We start from the raw sequence: 27560 nt of genomic DNA on the forward strand, positions 1-27560 counted from the left end.
AGGAGTTTAGTCAACATCTGTAAGACAAAATCGCTCGGATTCGGACCGGTTTGGACTCCGACTAGGCAGAGTCTGACGATCAGGACACGGGTGGTCTTGTCGATATTATCTGGGAGGAGTTTGATTCTGTGACTCCGGAGGAAGTGGACAGGATCATGGGGAGGTTGAGCTCCACCACATGTTTATTGGACCCGTGCCCTTCCTGGCTGGTTTATGCGGCTCGGGAGGGGACACGAGGCTGGTTCCAGGCGGTTATATCTGCCTCTTTGAGTGAGGGCAGTTTCCCCACCATCTTGAAGGACGCGGTGGTGAGACCTCTCCTCAAGAAGCCTGCCTTGGACCCAGCTGTGTTAAATAACTTTCATCCGGTCTCCAACCTTCGCTTTCTTGCAAAGGTTGTTGAGAGTGTGGTGGCGCATCAGCTCCCTCTGGTCCTGGATGAAGCGGATTATCTAGACCCGTACCAATCGGGTTTCAGGCCCGGGCACAGCACGGAGACGGCATTGGTCGCTCTGGTGAATGATCTCTGGAGGGCCCGGGACAGGGGACATTCCTCTGTCCTAGTCCTATTAGACCTCTCAGCGGCGTTCAATACCATCGACCATGGTATCCTGCTGTGGCGTCTCAGGGGATTGGGAGTGGGAGGCACAGTCTTTCAGTGGTTCTCCTCCTATCTCCTGGGATGTTCACAGTCGGTGTTGGCAGGGGGGCAGAGGTCGACCTCGAGGCCTCTCGCTTGTGGAGTTCCTCAGGGGTCGGTCCTCTCGCCTCTCCTGTTCAACATCTACATGAAACCGCTGGGTGAGATCATTCATGGTTTTGGAGTTGGGTATCATCAGTACGCTGATGATACCCAGCTTTTTATTTTGACCCCAAACCACCCCAGTGATGCCCTCGACGTGATGTCCCGTTGCCTAGAAGTGGTTTGGGGAAGTGGTTTGGGGAGGAACAGATTTCAACTCAACCCCGACAAGACCGAGTGGCTGTGCATACCGGCATCCCGGGATATTCAGAATATCCCATCTCTTTCTATGGGGGGTGAGCTATTACCCCCCATAGATAGGGCTCACAACTTGGGAGTCCTCCTAGATTCACGGCTTACTTTGGAAGATCACATAGTGGCTGTGACTAGGGGGGCCTTCGCCCAGGTTCGCCTGGTGCACCAGTTGTGGCCCTATCTAGACCGGGATGCCCTGTGTATGGTCACTCATGCGCTCGTGCCCTCTCGTTTAGACTACTGCAATGCTCTCTACATGGGGCTGCCCTTGAAGACCACTCAGAGGCTCCAACTGGTACAGAATGCAGCCGTGAGAGTTGTGTTGGGAGTCTCCCAATACTCCCATGTTACACCTCTGCTCCGTGAGCTGCATTGGCTCCCAGTTGTCTTCCGGGTGAGGTTCAAGGTGCTGGTATTGACCTACAAAGCCCTACATGGCATGGGTCCGGAATACCTTGGGGAGCACCTGCGGCCGGCATCAACTTCCCTCCGCCCAATACGCTCCCACAGAGAGGGTCTCCTCAGGGTGCCACCGGTCAAAGAATGCCGACTGGGGGAGGGCGTTCTCTGTGGGCACGCCGGATTTATGGAATCGTCTTCCGGTTGAGCTCCAGATGGCGCCCGACCTTCGCTCCTTCCGGCGCGATCTAAAAAGACGTATCTCTTTGAACAAGCTGGCCTGGCCTGATGGGATGGGCTTGGGTTTTTATTACTTTTAAATGTGTTTTAACTTATTTAAGAGTTCTGGGCACTTTGTTTAATCTTTTAATCTTTTTAAATTTTTGTATTCTGTCTTTTTAATCATGTATTGCCCTGTTCACCGCCCTGAGTCCTTTGGGAGAAGGGCGGTATACAAATAAAATTAATAATAATAATCAACCTACTGGACCAGCTGGAAGAGCTGAAAATGTGGGATGCTATTATACTGTGGTTTTTCTCCTTCCCAAGCATTCTCAAATTGGTAGTAGTGATTGAGAGCTTGGGGCTGGGTGTTGTTATGTGATGCTACAGATTTAATCCTTTCCTCCTTACAGTTAATATCTATATCAGGGGTGTCAAACTCGCAATGTCACGTGATGTGTTGTGACATATTGTGACTTTTTTTCCATTGCCGGCAATGGGATGGACACGGTTTCGGCATGACACATCTGGCCCATGGGCCGGCAGTTTGACACCCCTGAGCTTTATCATCCCTGGAGAAGACATGCAGGTACACACATTTATGAAATGTAGTTTCAGTTTTCAAGAAGGGAAAAAAATAGATCCAGGAAACTACAGACCAGTTAGATTGACATCAATACCTGGGAAAAATCTGGAAAAGATAATCAAGCTCGTTTGTGAGCACCTAGAAATAAACAAAGCAATTGCTAGAAACTAGCATGGATTTGTTAAAAACAGATCTTCCCAGACAAACCATTTTTGATAAACTCACTAAATTAGTGGATCAGGGAAATGCTCAGTATATAGTTTACTTGGACTTCAGTAAGACATTTGACAAAGTTAACCACAACCTACTTCTTGGGTAGTGCGTTGGATACTAGAAGAGCTCCAAGGTCTGTTCCAGGCCTATGATTCTAAGATTCAAGAAATCAACATGTTGAGCCAATGTATTACACTTAGGTCTGAATGGGGAAGAACAGAATTAGGCTGAACTCTAAGACCAAGTTGCTGTGGATAAGAAGTTTAACAGAGATAGTTGATTTATAATTCTGAATGATAGTCCCCCATATTGAGCTAGTTTGCAGTCTGGGAGGTCTCCTGGACTTGTGGCTCCTGCCTGAGCATAAAACAGAGACAGTGGTCAGGACAGCCTTTGCACAATTATATCTTATATATCATCTGTGTTCCAGTAATTAAGGGGTGCCACAAAGAAGAGGGGATCAAATTATTCTCCAAAGCACCAGAGGGCAGGACAAGAAACAGTGGTTGGAAACTGATCAAAAAGAGAAGCAACCTGGAATTAAGGAGAAACTTCCTAACAGTGAGGACAATTAATCAGTGGAACAGCTTGCCTTCAGAAATCGTGGGCACTCCATCACTGGAGGTTTTTAAGAAGAGATTGAACAGTCACTTGTCTGAGATGGTATAGGTTCTCCTGCTTGAGCAGGGGGCTAGACTAGAATACCTCCAAGGTCCCTTCGAACTCTATTCTATTTCCTGGAGTAGCAGTGGTTGTGCACACACATTCCTGTCATGCAATTGGATTATTATTACCTGTGCTAAATGGGATTGTCATTTAAGATTATCCAGAAACCTAAGCAGCAATCTGGTAGTGATTGTGACACCTACATTTGCACCCAGCTGCTGCTCAGCTTCCAAGTGCACTGCAAGGTGCTGGTTATTGGCTTTTAAAGCCCTATGTGGTCTGGCTATCTCCAAGATTTTCTGCTCTAAAATGCATCTGCCCCTCCTATATGATTAAGAGAGTGAAGACTTGAGGATTTTGTCACAAGGGAATTCCACCTGCAATAGTCTCGCTTTCTCATTTATGGATCTCCTCTTGTGGAATAGCTGGCTTTCAACTATACAGACCAGTAGCTCCCCAATGCAGGGATGCAAAAAATTTAGCTCTTGGAAAGAGCATTTGGGAGATATTAAATATGGGCCTGCTCCTATAAGTTTGTTTTTGATCTTTGTTTATGTTATATGTGGAGCCACAGGAAAGAAGCATGTAAAAAAATAAACCCTAGTCTTGCAAATAGACTTTTTCAGGTCACATTGTTGTTCTTTTAGTATTATGTGTTGTAATCATAGTCTAATGATGAATTATTCCTGCTAAATATGAATGTGTTAAATTGATCCATTCTATGTGCATGCCATATATATGATCAAAAAAGGATCTCACAATTATTATAATATCTGTGCTGATCTTGGAAAAATGACTATTTTTTCACTGCAGTGGCTGTACAACACAGATTGCTTCCTTTTCTTAGTGGGCTGTCTTTATTTAAGAGGAGAAAAAAATATGTTGAACATAGTTACCAAGTTAATTCAGTCTTCCAGGATGACATGAACATAATGTACTTTTTACCTCACTATCAACTGTACCATTCTTATCCTGATGGGGCGCTTCATAGGCATCCATCTGTTGCTTAGAAACTTTAACCAATTTCTCAGCAAGTTCTCTCCAGCGCTGAGACACTTCTACAGCTGTAGTCAGAAGAACAAAATCCTGAATTAGCTTGACAACCAACCCTTGACAGTCCATTTTCAATAATGCCTGAGAAAAGAGAAAAAAACAACTAGATTAGTCATTGAAGTTTTGGAGAATTAACTGTGATTTGGTAATTGGCAAGATACACCCATACACACCTGTTTTGTTTATATACCTTCCTACACAAATGTACTTTTCTTAAATTTATGATTACATGAATAGCAGAAATATGCACAGTTCTAGGAATGGAAGTCATGCATTATTGAAAAATAATTTACCAGCAATACTTTAGAAAAGACAGCTGACTGATGCAAACATTAGTAAACCAAGCCTACATAATGTAGTTTGAAAAAGCCAAAGTTGGGTAGAATTGTTTGTAGTTGTTCCAGATGAGAAAACAAGAAACAGTGGATTTAAAGCACAAGGAAGTAGAATTTGGATAGATGTCAGAGAATATTTTCTAATGGTAGTAGTTGTTGAACTATCTCAGGAAGTGGTGCATTTTTACTGGAGGTCTTGAAACAGCAGCTAGTCAGTCAAGTGTTGGCCTAATAGTGGAATCATACCCTGGTCCTTAGAATCAGGTGAGGTCCATGCAACATGTATAAACTCTGGTACAATTCTTGCTGCCATTAACTTTGAATCTATGTTTTTTAATGGACCTGGATACTTTTATTTAAAATATTTCTTCCCATTAAAGAAAACTTTATAATTAAATATAGCTCACAGTACTGGATGCACAATCAAAATTTCACTTCAGAACTTTCAAATAATTTTATTCTTTAAAAATACTGGTACAAGTTATTTGGTGATTCCACATATGTAAATAAAAAACAGCCTGCATGTAGGATGGATCTAATGTTCTAAATCTGACAAAATGTGATTTGCTGTTTCTCAAAAGAAAAAATACATTTATGACCTAAATTTATTATGAGAAACTATTGTATAATAACATTGTAAAAAAGTGATTAGCTGAGCAAGTCTTTGTTTTACTGATTAGTAGTCTGGTATATTCATGTGCTCTGGCTTCTGTTTCTATTCCCCAGCCCTATGAAATGACTAATTTAAATTCTTATTAATTCTTTTGGATGGAATCTTGTTTTACAATCTGACCAATTCTCTGTTTTTTAGGTAGTGGTGGTGGATCTCTCTGAGCAAAGGATGGCAGGGAATTGGAAGGAGAAAAGTGGAACATTTAAAATGGCCTTGTAAATGTTCCATTTTTCTCCAATTCTATCATTGGTCTATACATCAAGCAAACTTTTCAGCAGTACAACTGTACTGTAAAAATGTAAATTCCCATTCTTTCTGAATTCCATTTCCAATGAAGGTTTCTTACTAATTTCACTAATTTTATTTAGATGTGCTTTTGTCCAAGATGTACTTGATTAAAACTAATGCAATAGTTTCTGCATTACATCTTCATTTTCCTTAGCTATGTTTTTCTATTAGTTAGAATCAAGACAAGGATAGCTGTTTCTCTTGTTTTTTCTTTCATCTTCTGAGTAGAAAAGACAAGTCAGAATTGTCTAAAAGGAGCATGCTTAACAGAGTTTTGTCTCTCAAAAGATAGCAGGGTCATTTAAAGTCCCATTATAATATTACAGTATGCCTTTCTGAAAGATTTGCAAGTTGCACTTACAGAGCACTATCTGTATTTCCTTAGTAAAGTGGGCAATTATAGAAACTAATATTGGTTTGCTTAACCCATATGCTCTCTACAGTGCTACCAAATTCATTCCTTTGTATGTTAGCATAGAATGCAATTCTCCCTCCCTTTCAATTGTATATATTTCTTCCAAATAAAATATATTCTTCTGTTGCTGTGCTTCAGTCATGACACTCATCCCACATCTGTTAATCATGTTTGTCTTTCTGTACTAACAATTTAAAGGCTGGATAGTATTTTGGAGATCACCTAATCCAACTTTCTTCTCAATCCAAGAATTCTCTATTAAAGCACCCCTAGCAGAAGTCCATCCAGCTCTGGCTGAATACAGCCAAGCAAAAGAAATTCCACCATCTCCTGATAAAAATTGTTCCATCATTGAATTGCTGTTACAGTTAGGAATTTTTCCTTGATTGCCATAAAAAAATCTACTTTCTTGTAATTTAATCCCATGTCTTACTGTCATGTCTTCTAAGCACTCTGAATAATTCTGCTCAGTCTTTGCTTTCTAAAATTATAGTATATTTCTTTTTCCTATGTAGAGTTAATATTATTATTCATTTTCAATAGTGCATGACTGCAACTCTTGATATTAGAGCCCCTAATTCCTTTGGAGCACTTCCAATTGGCAGAACATAACCTAAAAATGGCCTTATAAAATCTTCCTGCTTCTAATGTGCAAATTGCATGTTTTGCTTGCCCAGAGAAGCCATGAACACTACTTCGTCAGAGGCCATTCTGCATGTGATAAAACAGCTAATTTATTTAATAATATTTATAACCTGCTCCTGTACTGACAATAAAGTCAAAACAAAAATGGAAACTAAATATTAAAATAATGTCACTAAGCCTTACAGGTACCCTACTCTTAAATTAATCTACTGTAGACCAGACATGTCAAACTCGCTGCGTTGCGTGATGTATCGGAGCTTTTCCCCCATTGCCGGCAATGGGGTGGGCACGGTTTTCTTGTGAGGTGTCCGGCCCATGGGCTGGCAGTTTGACACCCCTGATCTAGACACATGCTGGAACAAAACAGCTTTGATATATCCATGAAATACCAAGCAAAGTCAAAGCCACTTGTATCTGTACTGTGGTAGCTGCCAGCAGTTTGATTCTCACCTGCTGAAAATTGACTCAAACTTCCATCCTTTGGAGATAAGTAAAATGAGGACCCAGATTATTCAGGGAATATACTGACTCTATACACCACTTAGAGAGGGCTGTAAAACACTATAAAGTAGTATATAAGTCTAAACTACAGTACTGCTATCTGAGGGTGGGGAGAAATTCCATAAAGCAGGTGTTGTAAATGAGAAGTTCTGTCAATTGGTTTATATCCTATGAACTTGTAAAGAGGAAAGCTCTGCAATAGGCCTCTCTTGATCCTCTATTCAAAGAGGCAGGTTCGATTAGAGTAAAGTTACTATTAATCGATTTCATTTAAGTTCTTTTGTAGATAATTTATCACAACCTTCTCAAGGTCACTTTGAAAGATTGGGAAAGTTGGAAATGAATATTATGTTCTCAAAACAGCTGGTTCAAAGGAAGAATTTTTCAAAAGAGGATATACTACTGCCCATTTTAGAGTAGACATTATAATCTTCCATAAGAAAAGGCTGGTAATATATTGGAACCTGGGGAGGCACAGTAATTAGATTGCAGTATTTCAGGCTAACTCTGCCCACATCCAGGAGTTTGAGCCTGACCGGCTCAAGGTTAACTCAGTCTTCCATCCTTCCAAGGTCAGTAAAATGAGGACCCAGATTGTTGGGGGAATATGCTGACTTTGTAAATTGCCCAGAGTGTGCTGTAAAGCACTATGGAGCAGTATATAAGTTATTTGTTATACTGTACATACAACATAGTGCACATATAGAAATTGGTTTCAGTGATGAAAGTGCTTTTTGGAAAAAAAGTGCCAGGTGTTTTTTTTTTTTTTTTGTGCAGATCAGCAACCTGGAGCACTTCAAGGAATTGATATAGCCCTTAGATAAGTGGTAAACACAAATCTGTCATGTCACAAACTATTTTCTATATTCTTCATTAGTAACATTATTATCCAGCAATAGGACAAGTCGTCCTCTTCATTACTTCATTTTGTTCACAGTTACTCCTCCAGGTAAGTTGCCAGGAATCAACCTTGACTAGAAGACACAAAAAATGACATATAGCAGAGTTCCCCAACCTTTCAGGTTTGAAAGTCCAGAGCAGGGGGAGGGGGAAAAGAAGGGATGGTTTGTGTTCATGAGCATGCATGAACACCCATTATTCATGTAAGTGGGGCTGCGAGTGCCTTTGACACTTGAGGTGATGTGAGCACTTGCACGTGCAGCCACAAAGGCTCACAATGCTCACTTGAATTGGGTTGCAAAGACCGGTGACTCGCAATGACACTTGCACAAATGGGGCCACAAATTCTCACAGCAACATTCATGAGTGTGGCCGCAAATGCCCACAATGCTAGTGGTGACATTCATGTGAGTGAGGCTGTATGCGCTCACCGACCAGCCATTCACAGAGTCCAGTGGCCAATAGGCTGCAGCCTGGTAGTGGACCATGACCCACAGGTTGGGGACCCCTGACATATAGTACTTTTTGACTTGTCAGTCAAATTCTTGTTGATGATATTTTTCAAAAGGTTACTGGTATATTTTAGGAAAAGTATCAGGAATAGTACAACCAAATGCTTAATATGTTCTTTTTTTGAAAACAAACTGTTCTTTTTAGCTGAATTATTTTAGAAGCAAGCAGTAAAGTACCGCCTTAGTTGCTAGAACTTATATTCATGGTTACACATTACATAAAGGTAAAGGTAAAGGTTCCCCTGCACATGCGTGCTAGTCATTTCCAACTCTAGGGGCCAGTGCTCATCTCCGATTCAAAGCCGAAGAGCCAGCACTTGTCCGAGGACGTCTCCGTGGTCATGTGGCCGACATGACTAGACACCAAAGATGCATGGAACGCTGTTACCTTCCCACCATAGTGGTCCCTATTTTTCTATTTGCATTTTTACGTGCTTTCGAACTGCTAGGTTGGCAGAAGCTGGGATGAGTAACAGGTACTCACTCTGTTACGCGACACTCGGGATTTGACCCACCAAACTGCCGACCTTCTGATCGACAAGCTCAGCATTCTATCCCACTGAGCCACCGCGTCCCTTCTACACATTACATAGACACTGTTATAACCCAGTTATTATTTCCACATTCATTTAACTGCACTATTAAACCAACAAGAAGCTAAAACAATGGACAATGAAAATACTTACTGACATCAGTTCTTTTTGGAAAGATTTCTTATCTTTACTTTCTGAATTATTACAGTCCTCTTTCAATTTCTCCAACACAGAAGCAACACATTCTGGTTCACTGTCCAATTCTGCTCGACAGAAAAAAGCAAGTGGCAAGTTCCCATATCCCAGAGCATCTGCAAAGGCACGCCAGCTGCTAATGTTTTCCATCAGCAAAGTCCTTACTGAAGCATAGATATAGGTAAGAAATTTGCAAGGTCTTAGGATTTGCTCCAGCAACATACTTGTGGTAAGCTCAGGTCCAAAGAAATAATTTGGTTTGATTTTTCCAATAATTAAAACATTTTTAGTATGGACTAGGCCAATTTTACCATGATAGTATCCAATGTACCATTCCTTGGTCCAGAGCTGACCTTTCAATCTGATTTTCTCCTCACTTAGCAAAGCTATAGTGTCTCCTTTCTTATACTCCAAGAGATAATGGTTCTTATTTTGCCTCACTACTGTTTTCAGCATTTTCCCATATTTTAAACCAGCTACAGTCCGATCTTGGAAAACAGGATATTTGCTGGTGGTCGCAAGAGGAGACAAAATTATTTTCCCAATTTCATTTTTTTTCAGAAACCTTCGCTGTCCAGCGGACCTAGCAGCATTTTTAAGAAGTGGCTGAGGTGTCTGTACACAGAACTGAGCAAGCATAATATCTTTGTCATCTTTGACTTGTATTCTTAAAGTAAAATCAGACAGCTCATTAGGATCATGTGATATGATAGGGAAAATGAGGCGACTGACTTTGCCAAGTTTCATTTGGAATCCTCTCACCATTTTTGCCTGATCACTGGCTTTCACCTCATAATTAGGCATATTTGAAAACATACAAAGTTTTAGGTCTTGTGGCCTTACTAAAAAGAACTGGTGCTTTCCCCACAAGTGCAGCATTACAGGTGCTGCACTATGTACTTGACATGTAACTTCATTCACTAGAAGACTCTTTGGGGCACAGTCATGTCCAAATACAGCAACTACAGTTTTAAATGAAGGATGTATGTGTTTTGGACCATAGACCCCAATTGTAATTTTTTTACTCATATAATCCCAAACTGTGTAAGGATATGAAATGTTCTGTCCTTGGGCTACAACAGCTATATACATGCAGGGTTCCAGGTTCTCCAACTGAACCTTGATTGTGCCTCCATAACAGTAACTTAGCGCCATTGGAGTATACGGGCCTTCCTTCATATCACTCCTCAGGCACCTTATTGTTACTAAATTCTTGCTCACAATGTCATTGTTAACTTCTGCTGAAATTTTCATTTCCAGTATAATGGGTGTTCTGATTTCCATGTTGCTCAGCTTAATTTCTAGCAGAGGACTTATGGCACTGCATTTGTCACTGTTGAGCTCCAGTGGTGGATCCAATAGAGCTTTCATAGAGATCTGTTGGGCATCTCCATCAGCCACATGTCCTTCAGGTACATGAATATTAATATTTGTATCTGGAAGCTGAACTGCACCACCTGAACTATCCAGTTTGCAAACTATGTTGGTCTCCACAGGTTGTGTCTGACCCCAACCAGGGTTCTGACCCAGCAGATCCAAATCATGGCATGATCTTGCTAGTTTCCGATGACTTAGCCATGCAACCCTGAAATCTTCTCTAGTTTGGAATTGCTCTGGAGTAGGAGATTTCAATCCAGTAAAGAAACCTGATGAAGATGGACTTTCTGATTTTGCCTGAAGTATAGAGAGCTCTGATAAACTGTATGAGCGTTTGCTTCTAAAAAAAGGATTGTCTCGTCTGTTTGGTTGCTCAAAATCAAATCCATTCACCGATGGCACTTTATCAAGATTATTACCTGCACTGCTATGTGCTGCAGAATTTGACCCTGTAAATGTAGGCACTGTATCAAACAGTAACAAATCCATTGTGATTTGGGGGGAACCCTCTTTGCTTTTTTCTGATATTTCTTTCATATTTCCATTCAGAAAATGGTTAGTCGTTTGAGTACTGTTCAAAAAAGGGTTGTTTTTAGCTAAGTTCCACTTTGCATCTGACCAGTCTCCAAGCAGATCTAGCTCTTTTGCTCCTTCATCAGAATTCTCAAGGAGATAGTCTATCATTCCACTGTCAGTTAATGAAGAGTTCCAATAGTTTATGGGCTGCACGTAGGAGGATGGGATATAGCCCATTTCTGTGGTATTGTGTGCATACCACCATTCACCTCCTGAGGTATCTAAGATATAGAGATGATCTCCCTTGGAAAACTTCAATGTAGTAAAGTTGTTAGGACAATAGTCTTTAATAGCTACAACTTCCTTTGCAGTTCCCAATGATGTAGGACTATCTGTCATCAAGGCACCAGGAGAAGGCACTACAAAGAAAATAGTGGATGGCAAATGACATAATCAATACTTACTGCACAAGTTATATCAACAATGAAGTACTCCTATTAAATCAGGATGCAGAACTGAAGCCTCAAAGGCTTTATGAGAACCTTGAAAAACGTGGATGAACCTCCCAAAATCCCTCTCAAGACTATCATTAAATTGTACTTGATATAATATGATAAAAGATATATACAGGGATAATCACATTAATTTTCATGTAATTTAAATTAACTAACAATATAACTGTCACTATTGCATCTAGTTTTTTCCTTTTTCCCCAAATGCACTCATTCACAAAATAAAATGCAAATTAGCCCCCAAAGCTTGGGATTTTATAACCACACGATTATTATCTACAAATTTCTACAATGGGATTTAGAAGCATGCAGCCCCCAAAGATACTTTAAACCACAGAATTATTTTTATTAATCTGTGAAGAAATTCTTATTGTACAAGAAATTGTAGAAGTTTATCTAGCATTAGATTATATTCAACTATCCGCTGAATTCAGTTGGAGTGTCTGTGACTTCTGAATAGGAATGTACAAGATTTTTCCCTTGGAAAATTATCAAATGGGATTTTGATAAGAAAGAAAGACATGAATGGAAAAATAAGACCGCCATAGCCAGAAAATGATTTGGTTTATAATACTGATAGAATAGTTGCAAAATTCTAAGTTATACTAGCTATATATGCATTTGTAAATACCAAGTAACAGTGACTTTGATAGACATGAAGTCATGTGGGTCACTTTGGGCCAGTTATACTCTCTCAGCCCTAGGAATAGCAAACTACATAGATTTCTCCAAGTAGTCATCAGGAGTCAAGAATGACTAAGGCACACACACACACACACACACACACACACACAAACACACACACACCAAATTGTCATTATGTAACTATTATGTAACTATGATAATGCTTCAATATAATTTAGATAAGGGAAAATCTACTCTTATGGAATTCTTTGCATCCATTACTATCAAGGAAAATAACACTGAGAATTGCAAGGCAAAATAAAAGAGATTTAGTTAGTAATATTGAAATTGAAAACTTTACAGAACTCCTAATGTACTCAAAGTTAAAGTATTGAAAAGTCATCATTTATAGATATTCCTCAGTTAAGGATGGCAACTGGGATCGAGATTCCTATTGCTAAGTGACGTTGTAAATGTTGACAACACATGAGATACATTGTTAAATGAGAAGTGGAAGGAGTCTCAGATAAAGAGTGTGGGAGTACTGAAGGGGAGAGCCTCTGGGAGTTTTGTTTCAGGCTGCAGTTGGGGGGTCATGCAGTGTTGCTAATGCTCAGGGAGGCTGGAGGAATAGCAATAGCAGTAACATTTAGACATATATTGATTCATGGTGCTTTACAGCCCTCTCTAAGCAGTTTACAGAGTCAGCATATTGCCCCTGACTATCTTAGTCTTTATTTACCAACCTCGGAAGGATGGAAGGCTGAGTCAACCTTGAACCAGTCAGGATTGAACTCCTGGTAGTGGGCAGAGTTAGCCTGAAATACTGCAATCTAAGCACTGTGCCACCACAGTCTAGAAAAGAGGGCACAGGATGTATGTGTGTGGGTATGTGAGAGCGCAGGGAGGCCAGGGACAGATGAGCATAGGGAGGCTATGATGCTCCATATGATGTGCATAGGGAGGCTGAGTAAAGAGGGCACTGGTGGGTGGACGTAAACATAGGGAGATCAGGGAAGAAGGATGTTGGTGGGTACATGCAAGCATAGGAAGGCCCAGGGAAGTAGGATGCTGGTGTGCATGTGCCTGTGTGTGAGCACAGGGAACCTGTTAAAGAAGAATGCTGAGTGTGTGCATGCTGGGTGTGTGCATGTGAGCACATGAAGGTCCAGAAAAGGAGGGCAATGGTAGATGTATGCCTGTATGCAAGTGCAGAGAAGATGAGGAAGAAGAGTGCTAATGGGTGCAAACAAGTGAGGAAATGTATGTGGTGTGTGTGAGCAAAGAAAGGCTGTTTGGGGGGGGGACTTACTGCAATGATTTATGACCTTCCTTGCTGGTTTCCCCATTGACTTTGCTTGTAGGAGGTTGGCAGACAAGGCCAGCGATCACATGATTGCGGGATGCTGCAGCCATTGTAATGTGAGCTGGTTGCCAAGCACCTGAATTTTGTTCAAATGACCACAGGGACTCTGCAATGGCTGGAACATCAAGGACCAATCATATGTCCCTTTGTTCAGTGCCATCATCATTTCAGTCATTGAAGGAATGGTTGTGACCTGAAGACTGCCTGTAATTAAAGAAGATACAGGAAATCCTCAGGATATGAATGTAATTGAGTCTGCCAATTATGTTTGAAGCTCGTGAGGATGTTAAGTGAATAACATTAAATGAATGAGCTCCCATCCCTGCTTTCCCTGATGCATTTGTAAAATGAATGCATGGGTTGTTAGGTGAAATATGGGGTGCCTCAGGGGGTTGCCTTTGTTTCCAACCTCCCAAGCCCTCCCCTCACCCCAAGATACCCCATATTTTGTTCCCACCACTTGGGGCCTCCACAGCCACTTAGGCCTTCTCCCCATTCCTTCTTTGGTTTGCTGCTTCTAAAGCTGCAGGATTAGGGAATAGGTAAGCTGTGTGCTTTAGGCTTTGTCAGTGAGCTGGCTTCACAGGGTGAGGTGTCCTGGGTTGGAGAAATTTAGGCTCCAAGGAAGGTCAAGTCTTCAGCATGAGAACACATTTCTTGGCTTTACCACTCCTTTCTTCTGAGTTGGCATTTGAAGACTTAAAAGGAATATGCGTTTCTCTCTTCCTGAAACACGGCAAGTGCCTACCTTTCTTGAGGTAAAGAACTTGCTTGCAAGACTTGAACTTGCTGACAGCATAAATTTCTCCGAAGCAGCCCATTTTACCTCATAAAGGCAGCCCAGCTCCTGTTGCTAGATCATGCTGGGAATTTTTCACAACTGGTGGTGGGGAATTTTTGAAATACAGGTAATCCCCGAGTTATGAGTGTTCCCTTAGTAAACGTTCAGTTATGCGATAAGCGTCCCCTAGTGTTTGCAAAGACAGTCCCAAAATTACGAATGTTGCCGCATCATGGCAGTTGTTTGCTCCTATGAATGACCGCAGTGGCACTGCAACATTCTTTTTTTAAAGAGAGATTTTATTAGTTTTTTTTCCTTACATACATGTTAGTTTTTCAACACGTGTGCAGTCTGGGTTCAAAAGTGCTAATACATAGTCAGGTCCTAATCTTTGGTTCTTTTCTCTAGCCATTTGTAGAATGACTCCCAGGTTTCGTAGTATTCTATTTCTTCTTTATCTTTCAATCTCATAGTTAATCTGTCCATCTCTGTGCATTCCAATATTGTTTTAATTACCGGTACTTCTTCCTCTGGTGGTATTCCTTCATTTTTCCAGTATTGCATGAAGGTTATCCTTGCTGCTGTTGTAATGTGTAGAACCAAATATAAACTTTGTTTATTAATCTTTTCTGGTATTATACCTAACAGAAAAAGTTTAGGATTAAATACTACATGTTCACCCAACATTTTTTCTAACCAAGCATGTATTTTTTTTCCAATAAGCCTTTGCTTTACCACATGTCCACCACATATGATAATACGTGCCTGAATTATGTTTACATTTACAACATCTATCTGACATATTTTTAAACATTTTTGCTAATCTTGCTGATGGCAAGTGCCATCTATAAAACATTTTATATAGATTTTCTTTATTCGAAGTTGACTTTGTCAATTTATAATTTCTCTCCCATAATCTTTGCCATTTTTCTAGTTCTATATTGTAACCAAAGTTTTTTGCTCACCTTGTCATTGTTTCTTTAGTTTGTTCACTTTCCATCTCCAAAATAAACAAAAATTTATACATTTTCCAGTTCTTGTTTTGATTTTAATGTCCCATCAGTATTTAGAATATCTCTATATGTCCAAAGTTTTTCAAAGTCTACCAAATTTGGATGTAATAAAGCTTCTGGCGTTGATAGCCACGCTGGATTTTTTACATATATTTTAGTTTTAATTTTTTCCTATACTGTTATCAAAGCATTTCTAATATAGTGATTTTGGAAATACTTATGAATTTTATTTTTGCCGTACCACAAAAAGCGTGCCACCCCAATTGTAAGTCACGTCTCTCCATATATAACAACATTTTATTCCTGAGAGTTATCCATTCTTTCACCCATGTTAATACAGATGCTTGATAGTACAAAGCCCACTCAGGTAGCCCAAAACCTCCATTTTCCTTAGCATCTTGCAACGTTTTCATCTTTATTCTAGCTTTCTTTCCTTGCCAAACAAACTTCAAAATTAATGAATTTAAATCTTGGAAGAATTTTTTCTCAAGTTTTATCGGAATTGTTTGGAATAAAAATAAAATCTTCAGCAATATATTCATTTTGACTATAGCATTTCTTCCTAGTATTGACAATTGCAAATTCTTCCACTTTTCCAAGTCTAATTTTATTTGTTTCAATAGCCTTATATAGTTGTCTTCTTTTATTGTTGAGCATTTGGCTGATAAATATATACCCAAATATTTAACCTTTTTCACTATCTGTACCTCTATTGATTCTGATAATCGTGTTTTTTTTTTTGCTTCTTTACTATTATCTTAATTTTTTCTTTATTTATTTTTAATCCCACTATTTCTCCAAACCGTTCTATCTTTCCCCACAATTTAGGAATCATCTCCAGGGATTCTTCCAAAATAACTACTAAATTGTTAGCAAATGCTTGTAATTTGTATATTTTACCCTTTATCCCCAACTCTTTAATTTCTGTATCTTGTCTAATATTTCTATTTAAAACTTCTAAGGTGAAGATGAGTAACAGACAGGATAATGGGCATCCTTGCCTTGTGCCTTTTCTTATGTCAAAGCTCTCAGTGCAATCTCCATTCAGAATCACTGTAGCTGTCTGTTTGTTATATATTGTTTTCATCATATTTATAAAATTCTGTCCAAAGTCCATTATTTGTAGTTGGTGAATCATAAATTGCCAGGAGAGATTATCAAATGCCTTTTGGGCATCTAAGAATGCCATTTGTTTCCCTGGGTGTAGCTAATAATATTCTAATACGTCTATTATCACTCTTAAATTATTTTTAATTTGTCTCTTTGGTAAAAAGCCATTTTGATCTGGATGTATAAATTCCGACTAAATATTTTTTCAGTCTCTCAGCCATTATTGAAGTAAAATTTTTATATTTTTTATATTATTTTGAGGAGTGAAATCAGTCTATAGTTCTTAATCTGAGTCAAATCGGAATCTTCTTTTGGTATTAGAGTAATATTTGCTTCTATCCATGCAGATGGACCCCTTCAAGGATTACTGCCTTGTCATGGCGAAGGGGCTTGCGTAATTCAATGAAGCTATGAGCTATGCTGTGCAGGGCCACTGAAGACGGACAGGTCATAGCAGAGAGTTCTGACAAAACGTGATCCACTGGAGAAGGAAATGGGAACCCACTCCAGTATCTTTTCTTTGAAGAAAAATTCCATTTCTTTTTTCGCTAACTCTATGAATTCTTTTTCTTTTAATATGGATTGATTTAAAGTCCATCTTGGTCTTTTTTGTATTCCTTTCCAGGTTACTCTCAGAGGATTATGATCTGCCCATGTGCCTATCTCTATCTCAGTATCCTGTATGTTCATTCTCACGTCAGCAGTCATCCAAATCATATCAATCCCTGACCAAGATTTTTGGCTATTTGAATAAAAGGTGTATTGCAATTTTTGTGGATTAATCTCCCTCCAGATGTCTTGGATTCCAATTTCCTCCACCATAGCAAAAAATATCTTAGTAATCTTCTTCTTCCAGTTTTTCCTGTTTTTTATTTTTATAATCAATTTTTCCATCTATTATTGTACTGAAATCTTCTAGTAAGCAAAAATATTTTGGTACTCCATTTCTATTATTTTTCTGTGTAGGTTTTTATAAATTTTTTCTTGATTGTTGTTTGGTGCGTAAATTGCCACTAACAATATTTGCTTTTGGCGCAGATATATTTCTACCATTAAGATTTTTCCTTCTTTATCTGAATATAACAATTTAGAATCTATTGTCTCTTTAATATATACAGCAACCCCTTTTTTCCTGATGTGCTGGTGCGTAGTAAAGTTTTTCAATTTTGGGGCATTCCGATAATTTATGATGTTGTTCTTTTATATGTGTTTCTTGTAGACAGATTATATCTAGATTCAGTTTCTGTAACTTCCTAAAAACCTTATTTCTTTTTATTGTGAAATTTAGTCCATTTATATTTACTGAAAAGATTCCATTTTTTTCTCCACTTCTATTTCCATTTATTTATATTTAGGTCTAGTGGATCTAGTAGGCCTCTGTTCTCTGGCAAATCCTTCACCTTCACCCTCTTGATCATCTTTCTCTTTCTGATCTCCTGTTTGTGCAGTCGCTCCTTGAGTCATCTCTTCTGTTTGCTTCTGCTTCTTACTCTCCCCTTTGTTTCACTTCCTTCATCTAAAATTGCTCTATTCCTTACTTCAAAATCTTCTGCTTTCCAGACTGAATCCAATCGATATCTTCTTTGTTCAAGTTTATTAAAATGCCTTCTGGCATCAGCCATCTAAAGTTTATACCATTGGCAATCAGCTTTGTAGTCAGTGTTAGGCATATGGTGATAGCCTACAATGTTGGGTTGAAAATATATTAACCATGATGTTATGTCTTTAAGATGTTAATTGGCCAATGGGTGTGTAAGTGTTCTCATGGCCATAAGAGGGAGCTAGGAATGTAGCTTCTCTGTTTCTGAATTCACTGCTCTCTACTATTACTGTTTTTGCTCTGTTTTGCTGTATTGTTGGTTTACTACTGTGATAAACCTGAACTGTGTATTGACCTCTGGACCGGTAAGAAGACTTTGTATTAGGATTTGTACTTGGACTGTTGCTATTGTGTATGACCTGGACTGTTTATTTTTGACCATGCATTTTTGTTTTTTACACCACCTCAAAAGTTAAGTACTTTTTGCTTTCACAACTCAGTGTACTCTTGTGGTTACTGTGTGACTCTTACTGCTCTCAGTACCCTTCCTTGTCTGTGTAACTCTTTGGTAGCACAACAAATCCTTAACACTGGTTATGGGCCCAGGCCTGTACTGAGAGTAAGTACACACAGTATTCCTAGCTGAGTTTGTGTTAGTTATTTGGTGTAAAATGGCACAAGAACAGTTGTCAGGCATCTCCTGGATAACCCGGTTGGATGGGACAAACTATGTTTCCTGGTCCACAAAATGCTGCTTGCTTTTGCGCAAGGAAGGACTATGGACTGTAGTAAACAGTGGCGTAGCGTGGGGGGTGCATGGGGGGCTGGCCGCACCGGGTGCAACATCTGGGGGGGCGCGCTCGCACTCACAGCTCTCTGCCCCTGCCTGGCTCACTCACTCTCACTGCAGTGCTGGCTGTGCGAATCTGATCCGAGCCGCCGGGTTGCCGCCCACTGTGGAGGGGGGGTGCCAGGCGTGCGGTGCGGTGCGGAGAGAGAGCGAGGGACTATCTGGGGGAGGGACAGTGCAGCGGCCTGCTGAAAATGTGGAGAATGTGTAATGCATGTTTGCACTCAATAAAGTGTTTGAAAATAAACTTGTATTTAGATGCATTTTACTTTAATTACATCAGTATTTTCATAACAAACAATACATGTGCTTAGGGGGTAAGGGTTTCTTTAACTAATCTAGTGGAAGAGACTCGAGTGCTAAAATCCACGGGTTAGGGGGCGCAAATTACTTGCCTTGCCCCGGGTGCTGACAACCCACGCTACGCCACTGGTAGTAAATAACCCACCTGATACTACTGCTTGGGATCCAGATGACGAAGAGGATGCAAAGAAGATAGACGACTTTAAACATAACAATGAGAAAGCTCTTTGCATTATTGGACTAACACTGAATGACCAGCAGCTTGTCCATATTCGTGGTGAGGAGTCTGCTGCTAGGTGTTGGGACATTTTGCGAAGGCTTTATGTTCGAGACAGTGTGGGTGCACGTATACACCTTACACATAAACTGTTTAGGGCTCGTCTGCAGAAGAATGGAGATATGCTGACCCATTTAAACTACATGAAGGCAACTTTTCAAGAGTTTCATGAAAAGGAGCTGATTTTTTCAGAGTTGCATCAGGTCTACATTATTCTGTCCTCTTTGGATGAGAGTTATAACGAGTATGTTTCTTCTTTGGAAGTCCTGACCAGAGAGGAACTGACATTGACTAACATTACTGGGAGACTGCTGGAAGAGTCCAGAAGAAGGTGTGACAGAGACCAGCTGAGAGAGACACAGCCACGAGAGGAGCAGCAATTTACCACTGCTTACAACGTCAAGAAATGTTATTCTTGTGGGGCTAGAGGGCATATAGCCAAATTCTGTAGGAAGGGTAGAAAACAGAATGTAAATAGCAGTGGGAAGGCTAAGAAGGGCACTGTTTTGGCTGTTTCTGGTGAACCAACATCCAGAAATGATGAATTGTGGGTTGTTGATAGTGGGGCTTCACAATGCATTACTAAAGTGAAAAAGAGGTTTGTTAATATGAAAAACAGCAACCAACATGTTTCACTGGCCAATGGTTGGAAGATGAAGGCCTCTGGTGAAGGTAATTCCTATTGTCCATGCATTGATGAACAGTTACCTATGTTATATATACCTAAACTAAGATTCAACCTGTTATCTGTAAGGGAATTGGTTAAAGTTGGGTTTGTGGTAACATTCAGAGGGGAGCAATGCATTATTGAAAGGAATGGAACCTGTGTAACTGCTAATTTGAAAAACGGTTTATTCGTTCTCACAAGTAACCAGGTTAGTACAGTTAAAGCTAATTTGATATGTGAGAACAAGAAGCCACACGATGAATGTATACATTTTTGCATAGGCGGTTAGGGCATGTGAACTTTAACTCACTACATAAAACAGTTGAGTTAGTACAAGGAATTAAACTGAAGCCATGTAGTAAATACCTGAATTGCAATGCCTGTAATCAGGAAAAGAGTAAGACAACTCCTGCAAACAGGTTAAACGGCTCCAAAACAACTGTACCTTTGGAAGTTGTGTTTGCAGATTTAATTGGACCCATGAAGCCTAGTTTAGGAGGATCATGTTATATTTTAAGTATCCTTGACCACTACTCCCGTTATGGTTTTTGTTATCTGCTTAAGTCAAAGGCAGACACTTTCCAACAATTTTTAAACTGGCTGAAGTTTGTCGAGAGGAAAACAAAGAGAAAGGTTCAGTGCATAATTACTGATAATGGCACTGAATTTACAAACAAACGCTTTGTTGATATGCTTGAATCAACTGGCATTGAGCATAAACGTTCAGCCCCTTATAGGCCTCAACATAATGCATTTGTTGAGAGACGTGGGCAAACGTTACAAGCCATGATGAGAACCATGTTAAAAGATTCTGGCTTAACAGATAGACTGTGGGGGGAGGCAGCAAAATGTGCAAACCATGTTCTGAATATAGTGGTTAATACTTCTACTGGTAAAATACCATATACAATATGGCATGGTAGAAAACCAAACCTTGATTATCTGCACACGTTTGGCACCCCAGCATGCGTCCACATTCCTGCACAACTCAGGAGTAAAGGCCAACATAGGGCTAGACAATTATACTTCGTAGGTTATGAACCTAATCATAGATCCTATCGTTTCTGGGAACAAGGCACAACTAATGTGGAGGCACCGTTTTACAGTGGTTCTCCTCCTACCTCCTGGGCCGCTCGCAGTCGGTGTTGATGGGAGGACAGAGGTCCACCCCGAGATCTGTCGTTTGTGGAGTCCCTCAGGGGTCGGTCCTCTCTCCCCTCCTGTTCAACATCTACATGAAGCCACTGGGTGAGCTCATTCGTGGTTTCGGGGTGGGGTATCACCAGTACGCTGATGATACCCAACTTTTTCTTTCCACCCCGACCCAACCCAGTGATGCCCTCACTGTGATGTCCCGTTGCCTGGAGGCGGTCCGGGTTTGGATGGGGAGAAACAGGCTTCGTCTCAATCCTTGCAAGACTGAGTGGCTGTTCATACTGGCATCTCGGGCTGACCAGGCTTCTCCATCATTAACAATAGAGGATGAGGTATTACCCCCCGTTGATAGGGCTCGCAACTTGGGAGTCCTCCTGGATTCATGGCTCAGTTTGGAAGATCATATAGGAGCTTTTGCCCAGATTCGCCTGGTGCGCCAGTTGCGTCCCTATCTGGACCGAGATGCTCTACGTACAGTCACTCATGCGCTCGTGACCTCCCGGTTAGACTACTGCAATGCCCTCTACATGGGGCTGCCCTTGAGGACCACCTGAAGGCTTCAACTGGTGCAGAATTCAGCTGCGTGAGTTTTGATGGGAGCTTCCCGATACTCCCGTGTAACACCTCTTCTCCGTGAGCTGCATTGGCTTCCGGTTGCCCTCCGGGTGAGATTCAAGGTGCTGGTAATGACCTATAAAGCCCTAAATGGCTTGGGTCCGGACTATCTAAGGGAACGCCTGCTGCCGGCATCATCTTCCCATCGTCCTGTGCGCCCCCACAGGGAGGGCCTTCTCAGGGTACCGCCGGTTAATGAATGCTGGTGGGTTATTCCCAGGGGAAGGGCGTTTTCTGTGGGTGCGCCTGCCCTATGGAACCAACTACCCACAGAACTTAGGACTGCCCCCGACCTTCGCTCATTTCGCCGGGACCTGAATACTTGGCTCTTCGATCTGTTTGGTCCAGACTGTGGGGTTGTTAATTTAACTGGGTTTTAGATTTACTCTTGGGGCTTGAATTTAATTTAATTGTTTTATTTGTTTTAAATTTTTTGTATTCATGGTTTTAACTGCCCTGTAAACCGCCCTGAGTCCTACGGGAATAGGGCGGTATACGAATCCAATAAAATAAATAAATAAATAATGTATATAATAGTGCAAGTGCCAAATTCCTTGAGCACGTTGGTTGGGATAGATTAGAACAAGATCCAAACATACAGATCTTCGTTATCTAAATGTAAGACAATGTGTAAAAGATAAATTAATACAGCTAAAGTATTGCCCATCTGATGTAAATATTGCAGACCATTTTACGAAGGTACAAAGTGCTGTGAAACACAATGCTAATTGTGAAAGAATGTGCATAAGATTGTAAGGGTTATATATTATTCTACCCAAAGGGGAGAATGTTAGGCATATGGTGATAGCCTACAATGTTGGGTTGAAAATATATTAACCATGATGTTATGTCTTTAAGATGTTAATTGGCCAATGGGTGTGTAAGTGTTCTCATGGCCATAAGAGGGAGCTAGGAATGTAGCTTCTCTCTCTCTAAATTCACTGCTCTCTACTATTACTGTTTTTGCTCTGTTTTGCTGTACTGTTGGTTTACTACTGTGATAAACCTGAACTGTGTATTGACCTCTGGACCGGTAAGAAGACTTTGTATTAGGATTTGTACTTGGACTGTTGCTATTGTGTATGACCTGGACTGTTTATTTTTGAACATGCATTTTTGTTTTTTACACCACCTCAAAAGTAAAGTACTTTTTGCTTTCACAACTCAGTGTACTCTTGTGGTTACTGTGTGACTCTTACTGCTTTCAGTACCCTTCCTTGTCTGTGTAACTCTTTGGTAGCACAAGGAGACCTCTGCACAACAAATCCTTAACAGTCAGGAAGTGATAATGGGTATCTGCTTTAAAACCAAATTTCTTTATTTTTATATTGTATTGACTTTCCGTAGCACTTCATCTCTTGTTGTATTCTTTATAAACCGTACATGTACTTCTCTTGGCAGTTTATTTCTTCATGCGTAGCTTGAGTTCATGTGGAATATTTCATCAACCTCTACTTGAATTTCTCCTCTATCTGCCTTTAAAACCTACTCCAGGATGTCAATATTTTTATTTATTTATATTTAAATTTATAATCACCTCTGCTATAATTTCTTCTCTATCCTCAGGAATATTTTGAAATCTTAAATAGTGTTCCGCTTTTTCCATCTCTAAAATCTTAATTGCGTAGTCTAATTTTTCATTTTCTTGTAATAACATTTCTATTTTTTATTGTTATTGTGTGACTTTTCTCCAATTTTCTGTATTCTCTGTTGGTTTTTAGTTATCATTTGATTTTCAGCTTCAAATTTTTCCTTTATATCCAGGATTTCTTCACTTACTTTCTCAAGTTTACTTTGTGTCTCTTTATGGTTCTTTTGTGTCTCTGCATGATTCCTTTGCATCATCTCTTGAGTATTTTGCATCTTCTCTTGAAGCAGTTTTAATGAAGTCTGTGTTTTGCTTTGAGCAGTGCTTATTTTTTCACATTGCAACATTGTTTCAATAGATCCCTGTGTTGTTGGACTAGATTGTCCTACTGAGGGTGCAGAAGAGGTTTTTTTCATAAGTCTGGTAATGTTTGATGAACTCATTTTACAGCTTACAGTCTAAGGCCAAAACAGTATCTATTTAAATTTAGCCAAAATCAACAAAAGTAATTTTTAAAAGTCTTTTTTCCTTGCAATCTCACAACAGGACACTAGTTATTTGCAGCTCTGTCCTCCAAGGTCACTGTTGTAAAAACATTTTTTCCATTTCTCACTATTTATTTGTACTGTATTTCTTCTTTTGCCACTAATGCCCCCCTCAGCTTATTTATCAATGTCCAATATTCTTAACAAAGAGCACTTCCCCTTCTTTGTAAGTACTCACCACTTTTAACTTTAATCCTTTTGGGGTCTTTACTTTTCAGCCCTTTCCCATCAGGGGCTCAACATTTATAATCCTCAAGGAGAAGGAAAGAAAATTCTGACTCACCCAGCCTCTGCACGCAGTTGAGAATCAGCTGTTTTGTGGTGATTCCCTTCCTGCTGGAGATGACTAGGGCTGCCTTGGCTCACCTGGCAACCTTTCCCCCGCTTTTTCAGAGGGGTCTGCAATCTGCTCTGATCAGTTGCCACCTGATCTGAGCTCCTGAAGTATCCCTCCTTCTTCGTTGCCCCTCCAGGGCAACTTTCCAACCCTTTAAGGGTCGCTAGGCAAAGAGAAACCAGACTGGAAGGCTGAGGCACTGGCTTTTCCCAGTTGTGCCATTGGCTGCCAAACAGGAAGTCTCGGCACTGCAACATTCGCCTCCCTCCACCACCACCCCAGGTCTCATGGTAGTTTAGGCCTCTGTTCTCTGCAACAGAGAATGAAAGAGAAGCCAGAGAGAGGACAGACCTCCAAAAGTACCCAAAAGCCTCCCCCAGCCCTTCTTCTGAGCCTTGGAGGAGGCCTCTGAGGCCCAGAATGGACCTCTGGAGCCCCGCTGAAACATCCCCCAGCATCTTTTCCAGACAGCAGCAGACTGGAAAAGACCTCCGATGCCTGGATTGGGCCTTCAGAGCCCTGCTGAAGCATCCCCAACATCCTTTACAGGTGACAACAGCCCAGAAAAGGCCTCTGATGCCTGGATTGGGCATTTGGAACCCCACTGAAGTGTCCCCCTGCATCATTTCTGGGTGTTGGAGGCCTTTTCCGGGCTGCTGCCACCTGGAAAGGATGCCGAGGGATGCTTTAGCAGGGCTTCAAAAGCCCATTCTGGGCCTAGGAGGCCTCTTCCAGGCCTCCGAGGCCCTGATGGGAGGCGAGGGAGGCAGCCATATGCTTCTGGAGGTCCATTCTGGGGCTCAGAGTCATCCCTTTGCTGTTGCCTGGAGCACAGAAAGAAACAGAGAGGCTGGAGAGGAGACAGATCTTCACAAGGTAAGTGACCTGGTGTGGCAGGATGGGGGGGAGCAATCGTGGGCCCCTAGGGGAGGGAGCATGAAGTATTTCAGTGGGTTGGGGGAGGCCTTGGGTGGTTGGAAGCAGTAGCCCCCCATAGCCTTCCTCACCCTGAGATACCTCATGTTCACTTAAAGAGCCATGTATTCACCCATGCATTAAATTAGTGAATGCATAGGGGAAAGCTGGGAGTGAATTGCATTCAAGGTATGAGATTCACTCCTACGAATCCTTATGAAGGGAATGGGCAGGCTCCATTGCATTAGTAACCTGAGAACTATCTGTACTGCATGGGACTGCCAGCAGCAACTCATTCCATTTCACCCATGTGGAGTCCCCCTACTTATAGACTCTGTCCTGTGCTTTAGAAAAACTGCTCATCCTGAAGGATGCCTTTAAATCTGGATTCCCTACCAAGTGAGCTCTGCCTGAGTGCTAAGCAGCAATATTGTTCCATAAATCAATGGCTGTAAACAGCTTCAAGGAAGCAAAAGGCTCAGTGCCAATCAAGACCAACAGCAAAAACTGCACCAATGCAGGAAGAAACCTATCTGGGTCCAAATCTATTCAGGCACAAGAACTACCTGAAGATTACTTCATTGCAGTGGTGGGATTCAAATAATTTAACAACTGGTTCTCTGCCCTAATGACTGTTTTAAGTATAAAAAAATGATATACCAAGAGGTAGTTATTTGAATAGAACAGAGCTGTAAGGGAACTTGGAGGTCTTCTAGTCCAGCCCCCTGCTCAAGCAGGAGAATCTATACCATTTCAGAAAGTGACTGTCTAGTCTCTTCTTAAAAACCTCAGTGATTTCTGAAGGCAAGCTGTTCCACTGGTTAATTGTCCAAATGAATTTGATACTTAAATAAGAACAATAAATAATGTAATGATGCTGCTTGAGATGGGGCCGAAAGCCCTAATAAGCAGGCATATACATAGAATGAAGGCTATTGCTAAGCACATTGATTTGTGCTTTAAATTGTAAGCCGCCCTGAGTCTTCGGAGAAGGGCGGGATATAAATGGGTTTTAAAAAAAAGAGGTACACAAAACTAGACTGTTACCGTGTTTACCCAACAACAAGGCTGGGTCTTTTATATATATATATATATATATATATATATATATATATATATATATATATATATATATGCAAATTATTCAAATTGCTAATAAAGAATTTGGGAGGCTAAGATGATCATTTCGAACTCTTTATGTTCTCATCAGTTAGTCATACCCTTTATCTGAGATTCAAACCTGGGCTGATTATATATCAGGCAGTGTTTTAACTTCCTGAGCCACGGGTTCTTTCTCTCTTTTATTAGCTGGAAGGCAAGGCAAATGTATGTTTAAGTATTTGTCAAGGCTTTTTGAGTGGACCTTGCTAATTAACTCTTTCATTCCTGTTTTGGCCCGACTCAGGGCTTATCCACAGGACATAGTCAACTTATGACAGCTCATTATTTGTGCAAATTATTCAAATTGCTAATAAAGAATTTGGGAGGCTAAGATGATCATTTCGAACTCTTTATGTTCTCATCAGTTAGTCATACACTTTATCTGAGATTCGAACCTGGGCTGATTATATATCAGGCAGTGTTTTAACTTCCTGAGCCACGGGTTCTTTCTCTCTTTTATTTTATTTATTTATTTATTTATTTATTTATTTATTTATTTATTTATTTATTTATTATTTATTTATTTATTTATTTTATTTATTGGCCCTGAGTCGGGCCAAAACAGGAATGAAAGAGTTAATTAGCAAGGTCCACTCAAAAAGCCTTGACAAATACTTAAACATACATTTGCCTTGCCTTCCAGCTAATAAAAGAGAGAAAGAACCCGTGGCTCAGGAAGTTAAAACACTATATATAGGCCAAAGTGCTGGCGGAAAGGGTCGGGGAGGATGCTGAAGCAAGCTGGTGTCCTGCCTGCAGCACCCATGCCAGTTGCCCCTTCCATACCAGAGCTGGAATGCCGCCCTGTTTATCATAAGTGCCGGTACTGGTAGATGTCAGCCTTCCCTCTGGAGGGCCTGGGCAGCTGCTGGAGAGCGACAGGCCTATTTCAGTGCCTGGTGCCCTTAGGGTGTTTGGCCTTTCACTCCCCTTCTGAGCCAGACTGCTGGAGCTTTTGGCCACCTGGTCCTCTTTGCAGGTCTGTCCACACAGCCACCGAAATGGCAGGTGGAGCACCAGAACCGGAAAGTGCCTGCTTTCCTGCTCTGTCACATTTCTCAGTTGCCACAGAGCTGGAGAGCTTGCCTCACCCACCACTGCCCAGATGCCTTTTCTTTCCAAAATGTTTCTTTTTAAAAAATATATTTTATTAATTTTTTTACAATAACATTTTT

At 40.7% G+C, this 27560-nt stretch overlaps 1 protein-coding gene across 1 annotated transcript in view; it reads right to left on the reverse strand.

Annotated features, from left to right (window-relative positions):
- The window catches only part of SH3BP4 (SH3 domain binding protein 4), a 100563-nt gene that overhangs the window by 11337 nt on the left and 61666 nt on the right, over positions 1-27560 (reverse strand). The window contains exons 3-4 of the mRNA XM_081315311.1: positions 9092-11445; positions 4029-4217 (exon numbers count right to left, since the gene is read on the reverse strand). Coding sequence (XP_081171437.1) covers positions 4029-4217; positions 9092-11445 — 2543 coding nt within the window. The remainder of the gene's footprint in view (positions 1-4028; positions 4218-9091; positions 11446-27560) is intronic.

This window comes from Vipera berus, assembly GCF_964194415.1.
Source record: "Vipera berus genome assembly, chromosome: 1".
Classification (NCBI taxonomy): Eukaryota; Metazoa; Chordata; class Lepidosauria; order Squamata; family Viperidae; genus Vipera; species Vipera berus.